The sequence below is a fragment of the Mytilus californianus genome, unplaced genomic scaffold (assembly GCF_021869535.1).
Source record: "Mytilus californianus isolate M0D057914Y unplaced genomic scaffold, xbMytCali1.0.p SCAF_12, whole genome shotgun sequence".
NCBI lineage: Eukaryota > Metazoa > Mollusca > Bivalvia > Mytilida > Mytilidae > Mytilus > Mytilus californianus.
Genome location: NW_026262604.1, coordinates 29,966,015 through 29,978,484, shown reverse-complemented (window position 1 = coordinate 29,978,484; position 12,470 = coordinate 29,966,015). Strand labels below are relative to the sequence as shown.

At 31.3% G+C, this 12,470-nt stretch overlaps 2 protein-coding genes across 4 annotated transcripts in view; both read left to right on the top strand.

Annotated features, from left to right (window-relative positions):
- The window catches only part of LOC127721666 (uncharacterized), a 78,189-nt gene that overhangs the window by 14,908 nt on the left and 50,811 nt on the right, over nucleotides 1–12,470 (top strand). For all 3 annotated transcript variants that reach the window (XM_052228456.1, XM_052228454.1, XM_052228457.1), the window contains exons 3-4: nucleotides 9–60; nucleotides 756–958. In XM_052228456.1, coding sequence (XP_052084416.1) covers nucleotides 9–60; nucleotides 756–958 — 255 coding nt within the window. The remainder of the gene's footprint in view (nucleotides 1–8; nucleotides 61–755; nucleotides 959–12,470) is intronic.
- Nucleotides 1,381–12,406, top strand: LOC127721667 (uncharacterized). Its single transcript, XM_052228462.1, has 6 exons — nucleotides 1,381–1,616; nucleotides 7,979–8,119; nucleotides 8,423–8,677; nucleotides 9,076–9,185; nucleotides 9,467–9,608; nucleotides 10,654–12,406. Exons 1-6 carry the CDS (start codon nucleotides 1,401–1,403, stop codon nucleotides 11,407–11,409), a joined length of 1,620 nt encoding a protein of 539 aa, XP_052084422.1. The 5' UTR covers nucleotides 1,381–1,400; the 3' UTR covers nucleotides 11,410–12,406.

Sequence of the window (12,470 nt, the reverse complement as noted above, 5' to 3'; positions counted from 1 at the left end):
TCTTGCAGACAGGAAGAATTTGAGAGAAAAGGTTTCTAAAACCGGCGGGTTGCCACCCAGGTAAATTAATTTTCTCTTAACGATTAGATATAATAACAAGTTCGTTGTTTGTTTTATCGTTTTGATACACACAACAAATTTCCACATATTTTGAAAATGTAACCCCGGCTAAAGCTAAAGTCGTTGAATTGCTAAAATATATATTGATTGTTCTTATGATTAAAGCATATGAACTTATCAGTATAATCAATACGTGAAGTTGAGAAGTTCAGAAACATCAATACGTTTAGATATATGTAAATCAACTCATCATAAATACCAGGATTAAGGTAGTGTACGCCAGACGGGTGTTTCCTCTTCTCAACTCAAAGACTCATCAGTGAGGTTCGAATAAAAAAGTTATAAAGGCCAAACAAATTGCGAAGTTGAAGAGCATTGAGTACCTATAATTCCGAAATGTTTTGAAAAATACAGCTAAGGTTATCTATTCTTGGGGTAGAAAATCTTTAGTATTTAGGAAAAATCAACGTTTTGTAAACAGTTAGTTCATAATTATGTCCATATCACTGAAAAATCATTCAACACAAAAGTACTGACTACCGCAATCTTCTAGGCAAAGAATGACAATTACATCCACGGTACCGGTTTTACTGCACCCGGTGCACGTTTCGACAATTAATGTTTCTTCAGTGATGTTTATAACCTCATAAAACATGTACAAATACATGTTATTCGAAAAGAATATGATATTGCAGGAGTACAATGAGGAAAACGTCTCCAGAAGAGCAAATCAAAAGATTAAGAGTAATGTTTGAATCAGTGGAGGAAATGCTGCGATCTCCAGATTACGACAAAGATCTACAAAAGGAACTATCTGCAGCATGCCCTAACTACATGACCGTCTTCCTAACAGCAAAACGTGATTTACTGAGAAACGATTGTGGGATCGTTGTGACAGGTTGGTTAAAAAAAGTAGCCATTCCTACCGGATCAATTTATGTTGCTTGCAAGCTACATTCAAGTTGTAATGGAAATGGTATTAAGTTTCTAGTGACTTTACAAAACAATTTAATTGTCAGAGAAAATTCTAACCATATGATAGTTTTATTTTGTCAAGAGAAGATCTTTGACCATAATCTATTTTCAAAATTAAAACATGAGGTGATGTCTGTATTTTCCCCATTAAACATATGCCATGATGTCAGTATTCATAACATTATGTTTCTTGAGTTACTGTAACTCCTGTCAATATTTTAAAATACACACCTTTGCAAGTTTGTGTTCACATTTTTGAACGAATAATTATTCTTTACCGAAAGAAAACATTTTACATATATAATTATTTGTAGGAGAAACAAGTGCTGGTAAAACAACAAAAAAAGGTTTTCGAAACAAGTGTTATGGCATCAACGGGTAAAATCACTAGGATTCGGGATTCAGAGAAGATAGAAATAAAATGTTATTTAAAAGACGAAACTCTGAAGAAAGAGGAACACATACAAGATATCAAGAAATTAAGATCTATTATCAAAAGATTTACTGATATTAATACAATCCCAGACGATTTGAAAGACATTTATTTTGTGGACGTGCACTTACCAGTGTCAATTTTGAAGGTAAAACATAACATGTTTAACCCCACTACATTCAGTATGTGCCTGTCCAAAGTCAGGAGCCTCTAATTCAGTAGTTGTCGTTTGTTGCTGTGTTACATATTTGTTTTTCGTTCATAATTTTGTACATGAATTAGGCCGTAAGTTTCCTCGTTTGAATTGTTATACATTTGTCATTTTTGGGCCTTTTATACTGTGGATTCATCATCATTTGTTGGATACCAATTTTCGTGGGGTTTGTGGGTGTAGATGAACCACGAGTTCAAATATTCAAAGAATAACAAATTTTCCATAGGCTTTGCATGCAGAGATTGGCAAAACTACGAAATCAGATATCCATGAAAATGAAAGTTTTTTTCAATCCACGAAAATTGGTACCATCGAAAATAAATAAATCCACAGTAGCTAACTATGCGGTATGGGCTTTGTTCATTACTGAAGGTCTTAAGGTGACCTATAGTTGTTATAAGATCAATTCTCTGTAACCACCAACCATTTCATATAGGGGGTCGCCACGCATAGTCACCGATTTTCCTGAAACTAAGCCTAAACATGTTATTAGGTAAAAAAAGAAGCAGAGGTAATTTTTCATTGAATTTGAGTACACAAATTATAAACATTTTGCATGAACAAAATATACATTTTGCATCCACCTCCATTTAAGCTGTGGTTATAAATAAAAAAAGTAACAATGTTTCTAGTCAATTAATTATAACTAAATGTTTGGGATATTGGGTTCTAGGATGGTTGCTATGGAAACAAAAATGTGTCATTTTTGCCTTTTTACCTCTGAAATTTGACCATGTTATTAGGATAATCCACATAAAGTAATAACTATTGAATGACTATGATGTGCAATTGAATTACCATAAATTTGACCCAAGGTGAAAGGTCATTGATGACCTTGACCTTTGACCTTGTGAATATTAATCGAATTTTGAAAGGAACGATGATAGAAAGTAGCATACCATACATGGGGAAAATGTTCAGGACGTTTAAAGCCACTATTTTATTAACATATAAACAGTCAGAAATCAAGGTCATTGTCAAAAGTGCTTAGAAACCACCCTTATTTGATAAAAAAGTATCTAGTTACTATACATGATTTGTTTCAGGACTACATAAACTATTACATAGACCTTACCTAAAAGGTCAAAAGGGGGGGGGGTCATCATATAAGTTTTAAACAATCATTTATTTATATTGGAAAAGTGCCTAGCAACCATTTATATTGGAAAACTGCCTAGCAACAACATATTTTCTGTTTCATTGTGACAAAAATCAGAAAAAAAATAATGTTTAACAAGCAGTTTTCTTTAGGAACACATGCATAATACAGAATAATAAATTAAATGGCAAATTCAATTTTCAAGAGACTGATTACACATTCAAATACAAAAATTAAAAGATGTGGTACGATTGCCAATTGGACAACTCTCCACAAGACACCAAAGGTTATTGTTAAGACAGGTCCTTTGAATCTACAAGAACAAGAGAAAAGGAAAAGAACTACTAAGAGAACGACCAGTTTATTTCTTTTGTTGGGGTTGGGTTATTGGACAAGAGGTTTTGCATAGATAGAATAATCATTTTCACTCGATATAAGATTGGAATACTTATTTCATATTTTGTCGTCGAAAAATTATTTTTCATTGTGTACACATCTTCCTATTTCAAATCGTATGTGGCTGATGTGCATCTGAATGTACAGAAAATTCCCTTTCAGCATGTCTTGTCCAATTTTATTGATCTTAAGTTCTAGACACCATCACATCATTCATTTCATTAAGCATCCCTTATCATCATCACAAAATATACAATGGTCCTCCCTAACTAATAGAACTACCCTGAATTCGCTCAAGTGATATGTTTGTATTTCAAAAGTGGATGATTTAAAAAAAAAAACTTTCTTAAAAAAAAAATTTGTGTTCTGCAAATTTTTTTTTTTTGCTCACCTGGCCCACAGGGCCAAATGAGATTTGTTCATAACATTGCGCTGGTCGTCGTTAAATTGTTCAAAAAACGTTTTTTCCTCTGAAACTAATAAGCAAACGGAGTAGGCCCAGCAAGACCCCTTTTTGGCCCCCAAATATAGCGTTTTTACAAAGTTGTTAAAATGTAAACTTTATTTATAAGATAGTAGAATACTTTTGTTAGATAAATATGGGTCGTTTTTGACAATACAATGGACACTCATCAGGTACTAGCATCAGTTTGTCATGCAAAAATACTGAAATTTTAGCATTTGTGCTAATTTTAAGACGATTTTTGTCATAAATAAAAGTAATGGCACTTGTGTTCAGTCTTGATATTTAGATATATATTGTTTTTAATGACAATGCATAACATATATAATGTTGAGACTGAACATGAATTCGGCCACTTCCATTTTAGACAAAAACCATATGAAAAGTGACGTTTAATGATATTTTTGAAAGATTTTTCATATTTAAACTTGAATTTGAGCGTTTGTAATGACCAAATCAGTTCAATTCTTTAACATTCATTGAATCGAGTGCAAGTACGCACTTAAGTGTTTAAAAATACAAAAAAAAAAAAAAAAAATTCAGCTGATGAACTTCGAATTTTCGGCCAAAATTAGCCCTTACCGGACTTCTCCTTAAACCAGACTTGGCCACAATCATCATTATAGTATGTACTTTAAAACATGTGTCTCATGATGGCTAATATAGCTAAAAATAGAATATAGGGATAAAATACAAGTTTAATTTGTCTATCATCATGACTACTGTTATAAATAGAGAAAAATCTGACAGGACCGTAAATAGTCCGAGTGATTAGATCTACCTATTGTCAATTTACATTAAAACTGCTCGACAACTTGTTGTGGGAGTTTCTGCCCTTTAATGATGAATGTTAACATTTTTTTTTTCGTTTTTGCCTATTATCTTGAAAACAATAATAGATAGAGAGAAACATTTAATATAAAAAATCATCAGCAACACCTGATCAAAAAAAGGACTTGGATGAAATCGTCAGCTGATTTTTTTATTGGAGTTATTGCCCTTTAAAGACGATATTTTTTGAGTTTTTGTCTAATATCAAAGATATCATAATAGATAGAAGGAAACTTTAAATTACAAAATTATCAGCAAGACAAGATTACAAATAATTCAACATAGTTAAATTCGTTTGACGACCCCTAATGAGAGTTATTACCCTTTAATGACGATTTTGCACAACAATCGTCATTTAGTATTAACATATACATTAAAGAATAAGCTACAAGAGTAAGTAAATACGAAATATGCCAGTAATTCAAAAATTGGGATAACGAAACAAGAGAAGTGCTGTTATTTGAATCCGTCTCCCTTAGTAGTCATTTCAGGGCAAAACGCCCATATGAGGTCAAAAGAATAGAAATAACTTTGATTTGCTATATTACTTTCTATCCATTTATTGAAGTTTCAAGATAAAGAACAAAAAAGTAAAACATGAGGCCCCAAGGAAACTGTATTATGATTCAACTGGTATTTTTAAGTAAAATTGATACAATAAAATAAGAATAATATTTCAAGCAAAAACGCGAAATCAAATTATTATTATTCTGACGTGTTCGCTTTTTTTTATTACAGTGTATTTTATCCCTTCAAATGTCCTGTATCTGTATTTCTAATCGAGTAAAATATGTGTCAGGTAGATTGTATAAGGATGAACAAGTAAATGTCAAATCTGGAACAAAAAATACGTAAATACCAATTTCGATGATTTGCATTATATATGTTTGTATTAAAGTATGTAATTAACCTAACAATTATAAAGTAAAACTTATCTTTAAGACATCATATTCTTAGAGATATTAATATATCAGGGTACCTTGTTTGTGAAAGCTGTAACAATAAAGTAATTGTAACTCCTTAGACCAATAAATGAATCATCATAAAATGATTCTTAGGATATAATTAATTTTCATTAAATTTTCAAGATAGACAGAAGAGGAAAGAAAGGGACAGGAGAAAAAAAGAATGATATGTTTTGGTTGCAATTTGCCAAGTAATTTCAAAAGACAAGACTTTTGCAAAAGTTTACACAAAACGAAGACGGACGATAAGAGATGAAAAACTCAATTTGCCCTGTAGGCTAGGCTAGCAAAAAAAAACAAAACAATGCGTTAAAATCGTCTTTTAAAGTATTTAAACTTTTTTGTAACTTTTTATCTGAAAAAGTTATGAAGTAAAATAACTGCGAAATTTGCTTAAAGTTGACATTTAATGTTGTCCAGTTGTTCTGAAAATTTTAAGAATGATCAATACCTACTGACCATAACATTCCTATCTTGCTCTAACTACTTTATATATACATGTATATATGCCTTGAATAAAACAGCATTTGTATTTCAAGTTAGAACAGGAGACACATTGGCTGGTGATTAACTGAAATTCACATGAGTATGTGAATTATTTAAGAAACACAATTTCTGTTCTTAAAGGGAATTCGAAAGTGTAATTGGAAGAAAGAATTACAAGTTTAGTTTCAAAATTTCGGAATTTTGACCAAGGCACCAATACAGTGATGGTTGCTAGGCATTTTTTAACTATATGAGAATAGCTGCTAAAGTCTATGTTGACAATATTGACCCCTTATCTTTAAATTAGGATCTATATCATAGTTCATATTAATCTGAACCCAATTATGTATGGTTGCTAGGTACTTTTATATCAAGTAAGGGTCGTTGCTAAGAATTTATGACATGACCTTTACCTCCGACATTTTGTTTGCTTTATTACCAAATAAAAGCAATAATCATTCTGAACACTTTTTCTATATACTGTGTGGGTTTATTTGTTAAAATTTCTTTACAAAATTTAATAAAAAAAGACTAAAGGTCAAAGGTCAAGATCATCAATAACCTTTGACCTTTGGGGTAACCTTAAGGTCATTGAATGCACAACGTGTCTCAAATGATTTACATCCTTTATCTGTCACTGTTTTTGAGTTATTTTGATAACAAGGTCAAAATTCTTTTACAAAATAACAGAAATGACACTTTTACGCTCCCATAGTAACCTCCCTAGCAACCTATTTCCCAAACCTTTAGCTATAAATTATTCTTAGGCAACAGTGATAGTTTACATTTATTATCTCAGTATAATTGGTTGTGGATACAAAAGTAAGAAATTATGTGATGCAAAATGTCTATAATTTGCCTTCTTGAGTACATTGAAAAATCCGTTATATAAATCGGTGCTGCCCCCTCCTTCCTTTTTTATCAGAATTAATTTTTATCTTTCATCTTACTCATGTAGTGCTATATTTTAATGAACAAATGTAAAAAAATTCGTCAAAATTGAAATGTGTGCATGATAACTGCTTAGAATGGGTCATTTTTGTTCGTCAAAATATGTATTTTGAGGCAAAATCCAAGGGAACCTGTTACCATGGCAACGGGGACATAAACAAATTTTTTGTCAACATATTTCTTGTTTGTTTATCAATAGTTACCAACAAACAAAATTTCAAGAAAGTCTGAGACTATGCGCACTTGGTTGGTGGTTACAGAGAATTACTATTAATTTCTGTGTCATTTGGTCTCTTTTGAAAAATTGTCTTATTTGCAATCATACCACATCTTCATTTTTATATGTTAACTGTATATTACCATAAGAGCTACACAGAGTCCGTTGGTTTTCAAAATTTACATTTAGGTAGATACTTTTGAAAAATTTCTAATAAAACTTAAAATATGTCGTAATAATCAATTTGAACAAACTATCAATAATAACTGCAAAAATAATTGTCTGATGATAAAAGATAGAAAGTCATTCCGGTTCAAAATTGGAATTTAGTGAAAATAAGTGAATGCTCTCGATTTATTAAGTTTCAGACAAAAGCAAAATTTGTTTCGTTAACATAAGTATCACTCAGCCGCTTAAAAGACAAACCATGTTCGTAACACGTTTTAGATTCAATTTGGTAAATGAGTAAGTATAACAAATAACGTTGATGAAAAGATTTGGCTGTAGTTTATTACAAACGGGATATAACATCCAAAAGTGTACAATGAAATTGTTTATAGGGATCGTTAATTTGAATGCGATCAGTGTAATCGATTTATCCTTTGACTAGACCTTTTCCTATTTGGTATCAATCATACACTGTACTTAAATCTTTAACATTTTCTTAATCGGAACTTGAACAAATTAATATATAAATACATGTGAATTGCTATACAGCTAAGAACCCTTCTGGTCCAACATGCATTCGAATCATATAAATATTTATATATTATGTGGCTTTTCTCAGAGGTTTTATTACGTTAATACGCAAATTGTACTAAATGTGTACTGACATTTTAGTCGTGGAAGACATACTTTATTTGTCAGTTTTGTATTTTGCATTTTTAGGGAAACGTAATAATTGTAGACACACCGGGAATAGGAGAAAATGAAAACCTGGATAAAATGTTACTAGATTTTCTGCCGCATGCAGTCTCATTTGTGTTTATTGTAAATGCTAGAAATGCTGGAGGAATACACGAAGATAGGGTAAATATTGAAATCGTATCAGTAATGAATGATCTTTAAATAATAAAGAGGATGTTGGACAACAAATTTTTAGCTTCAGAAAGATGATGATTGTTATTGCACTAGATATTCAAGATCATTATTATAAAAGATAATTGTAAATATAATTAGTTTTCACTATCCGTTTGAGCCTTACACATTTGAATTATGTTTATGATGTACGACAAGATAACTAACTTGAAAAGTTGTTTTAATCGCATACACTCTAGTTTACATAAAGTTTCATCCATTTTTCTGTTACAAGTTAAAATAATATTTTTCCAGCTTACAAAAATAATGAAAACAATTATGAACAATCGGGAAAAAATGCCCTGTTTTGATCCAAGAGAAGTCATGTTTCTAACTAATCAGTGGGATATTATCGACAGTCAACACTCTTCATCGGACGACGACGACGAAGGTGGTGAAAGGGATAAAGAAGATCAGCATACAAAAACATGGAAAGTCATTCAGACGAAATTGGAAAAAAGCTGGTTTGGGTTCAATCTTGAGAATGTGTTTCGCATAAGCTTAAAACAGGTGAATTTATCTTTGTGTAACCACAATATATATTTTCCCAATTTTTTTAACATGAGTATTATTCTATTGAAAATAACTTAAACTTCATTTAACTGCAGTTTTGAGACGGCAACATGATTTATCAACTCTTGCACCTCACTCTATCAAATTAGTTTTCCTCTATATAAGGAAAGAATATTATTTTACTCATCAGTATTAGCAGATGACCAACGATCAGGGGTTTAAATGAATCGAAAGAAGTATCTAAGGCTCTAAAACTGTCTGTGCAATACATTTAATCGTAAATCTGGATTTTACATAACAAACAGACCAATCATTTTAAGATAAACCTTATCATGTTCATCTTTAACTAATGCATTAATTATTGCTAAATAATCTTTTTCCTTTCTCTTCAATAGGTTGCAAAAGGAGTTAATAACTTCTTTACTGATGAATACAATAGATTTGAAACCGTGTTGAAGGAAACGATAGATAAAAATGAAAATAAAAGAGTAGAATTCTACTACAGGTTTGTTCTTATTTATTTTATTAGAAAAGTAACAAGTCTTTATATTTTTATAGTGTTCATGTGTGTATACAACACATAAACGTTTGTTACGGTATATTTAAAAAGACGTTGGAGATTACAATGGCAAAATCAATACACGTCAGTCGAAGAAAGTCAGACAAAAACTTGAAAAACGAGGAAAGGCCGTATGTCGACATATAATCGCTTAAATCTGCTTCAATTGAACTCTGTTGAATAGTTATCCTATTGACAATCACATTCTAAGGTATACGCTTTTATAGATTTTTAAAAGATTTTATAAGAAAAGCAGAGAGAGGAACATTGGCAAGGCTAAGACTATTAGATAGAACAGAAGAAGAACAGCAGATAACTATAAAGAAAAGCAATGATAAAATTCGAAATTTGGAACTCAAATGCAAGAAGGTAATTTTTGACATACAAATAAATTCATTTTATATCTTATTTTTATCTCAAGTTAGAACTTAGAACTTTAGAAAACAGACAACATACAGTTACATAAAAGCACATAAACAGTTTGAAGCTATGGAGTTTGCATAATATATTGAGTTAAAATCAGGACATCAAATAATTGTATCTGTGATCCTCTAAAAGTTACTGTCAGATATCGAAAGAAAAAAAAAAGAATAACAATAATACCGAACTCCAAGGTATATTTAAAAAGTCTGTAAAAACTGACAATAATTAGGATCTAACAGCCAATACAACTGTATAAACATTTATTACAGACATCCAACCCAATTAACTAAACCATGTGTATTTTGAAAATCATTCTCTCTAACAGAAGGCTTTGTGATACTTTGGAGTTTTTCCTTTTCATTCTTCTGCCATAGGGTAAAGTAATACGTCAGAACATCGTTCTGGAGTTTTGAGATATACATGCCATCAAATGTACACATAATACAATACGGAAATTGTGTATAAATACCAAGATTTTGGAAGGCATGAGATTAAAAAAAAAATACCCAACCCCAAGAAAAACTCAAAACGGAAAGTCCTTTATCAAATAGGTTTGAAATAATCTGAACAGGTCTGATGAGAAACAGATATATCATGTTCATAAAAAAATTCAAACAGAATAAGCGGTTTACGTTGTAATCATTTAGAAAAATTGCATATATTGCGACCGTAACTCTTTTACATTTAATCTAAAAAAGATTGGCCTTATGATTTTATGATTGGACATATTTGATATGTTGGGCCGCAAACATTTAGTAGCGATCGTGCGGTAAAGTATTACGTGCAAAAAAGAGGCATTTTTAGAAAAAAAGCATCTCTACAATAAAGATAATCGCTATTTAGCAGATCTCTTAGACGTTATAAAAAAAACTTATAATTGCCAAAAATATATAACGTATCAAAACATATCAATATTGCAAAAAAATAAATGTGAACAATCGAACGATACAATGTCAGTTTGTTATGTACTTGTTTTAATCATATATTTCAGTCAAGAGAAGAATTAGAAAGTTACAAAGCAGAAATCATTTCAATGCTCGCTGAGAAGCTGCATGCTTACCTTCACTCAGGTCATGGCCAATCAGAAATATTATGTCCTCCTGGTAAAACATCGATATGTGATGTCTCTTATTCATCAATTGGGGAAGAGGTGCCACAAAGAATACAGAGTGGAATACAGAGATGGTGCGATGGAGAAGAAGCAAAGTCAATCATTGAAGATGCTGACGCAAAAATCAAAGCATTTGTCAAAGATATAGAGTCAAAACTGCAAGAAATTGAGATTGAAATGACAGGAATAGATGTAAGAGCTGACACTAGTTCTACCGGAGCTGCTATTTTGGGACTTGGTCTTGGTCTTGGTCTTCTTTTTCTTCCTTTTTCGATCGTATTTACATTTGTCTTTGCCTTGGCATTTGCTCCTATCTACATGGCTTGGGGGTTTTTTCTTGGTGCTGGTGGTCGTCGCCAAAAAGTAAATGAAATATATGATGATTGTTTAAGAAAGATATCGATGTCTGATTTGAAGGCAAGTTTTGCAAGTTCATTTGGTGTCGAATACGGTAAAGTGATTGTTCTTATTTTCGACGAATCAGTGCCAAAGGTAATAGGCAGTTTACTCACTACTAACAAAAAGCTTCAAGACGAATACCAGGCTATTAAAAGGAAAAAAAAATCATTCATGCGATTGAAAGAGAACATTAGGAATATCCAAACAGCAACGGAGAATTTTGAACATACGTCTTAAGTTTGCTTGTCCATGCTGATATTAACTGCTAGTATTTTTAAAATGTAATAAGATGGTAAGGAGGTTTTAAATTGTTCAGAGTGTGTAAAAATGTAGATTAATACCTTTGTTCTTAGATTATCAACATACGAACGTTTTTATATTTATCTAATGATACTAATATTTACAACATTTTTGATAAATGTTGACTAGAAGTCGTATTAGTAATAAATCAAAGATAAGTACATTTTTAATGACAAAATAGATTCATTGTGTATGCAGGGCAGTATTTAAGTCACAGCACTGGGTCGATATCTCTGCTGGTGGACTAACAGTCCCCGAGGGTATCATCAGCTCAGTAGCCAGAAGTTCGGTACCGACATGATTGATAACTAACCATTCTAAAATTGTCCGTTTATGAATTTTAAAATTATACAGAAACTAAGGTTTTAATTCCCTCAGGCAAAGTTGGTCTTAGATGGGTTTGGCTATATTTTTAGGAGCCTTTTTGGTTATATAGCTCTTCGACTGTCCCGAATTTTTCTACATCCTTTGCTTTTAAAAATTCGACTTGAGCATTCCTGATGAAGGTAATTCCAGAAATGCGCTTCGGAAGCATGTAATTTATAACGTGTTGTTTTCATTTTTTAAGTCAAATATCTTCTAAAATGAAAGCATAAATTCCGCATCCAATAACTCTCTTTCAAAAGCAAATGAATGGAAAGTCCTTTGTCATGTTTGTTTTATTTCTATTAATGACAGACGCAAGTTACACTAAAGAGAAAAACGTTTTTGATCTTATAAGACATTAGTTGATAGTTATTGTAAGAGGGAAAACAATGATATACACTGTAGTTAAGTTTATTTAATAAGGCTGTTTACCTGCATATATTGTATAGCATTGTATCCAAAGCTTTAAATGCTATTTTTTTCGCTTCCTTAATATAAGTGTTAAATATATTTAAGATAAATGAAAAAAAATATTTTGACCTTTTCCTAATAAAATTGTTGGTGTGTTTGTCTTTTTATGTAAAATTTGGTAAATTAAATATTCTGATTATAAGAAAGGCAAGGATACCAAA

Bases quoted from the DNA above. Each gene is read 5' to 3' on its own strand.
- LOC127721667 (XM_052228462.1), top strand. From the start codon at position 1,401: ATGGCATCAACGGGTAAAATCACTAGGATTCGGGATTCAGAGAAGATA. The intron at 9,186-9,466 runs GTTTGTTCTTAT...ACGCTTTTATAG, and splicing joins AGAGTAGAATTCTACTACAG to ATTTTTAAAAGATTTTATAA. The intron at 9,609-10,653 runs GTAATTTTTGAC...CATATATTTCAG, and splicing joins TGGAACTCAAATGCAAGAAG to TCAAGAGAAGAATTAGAAAG.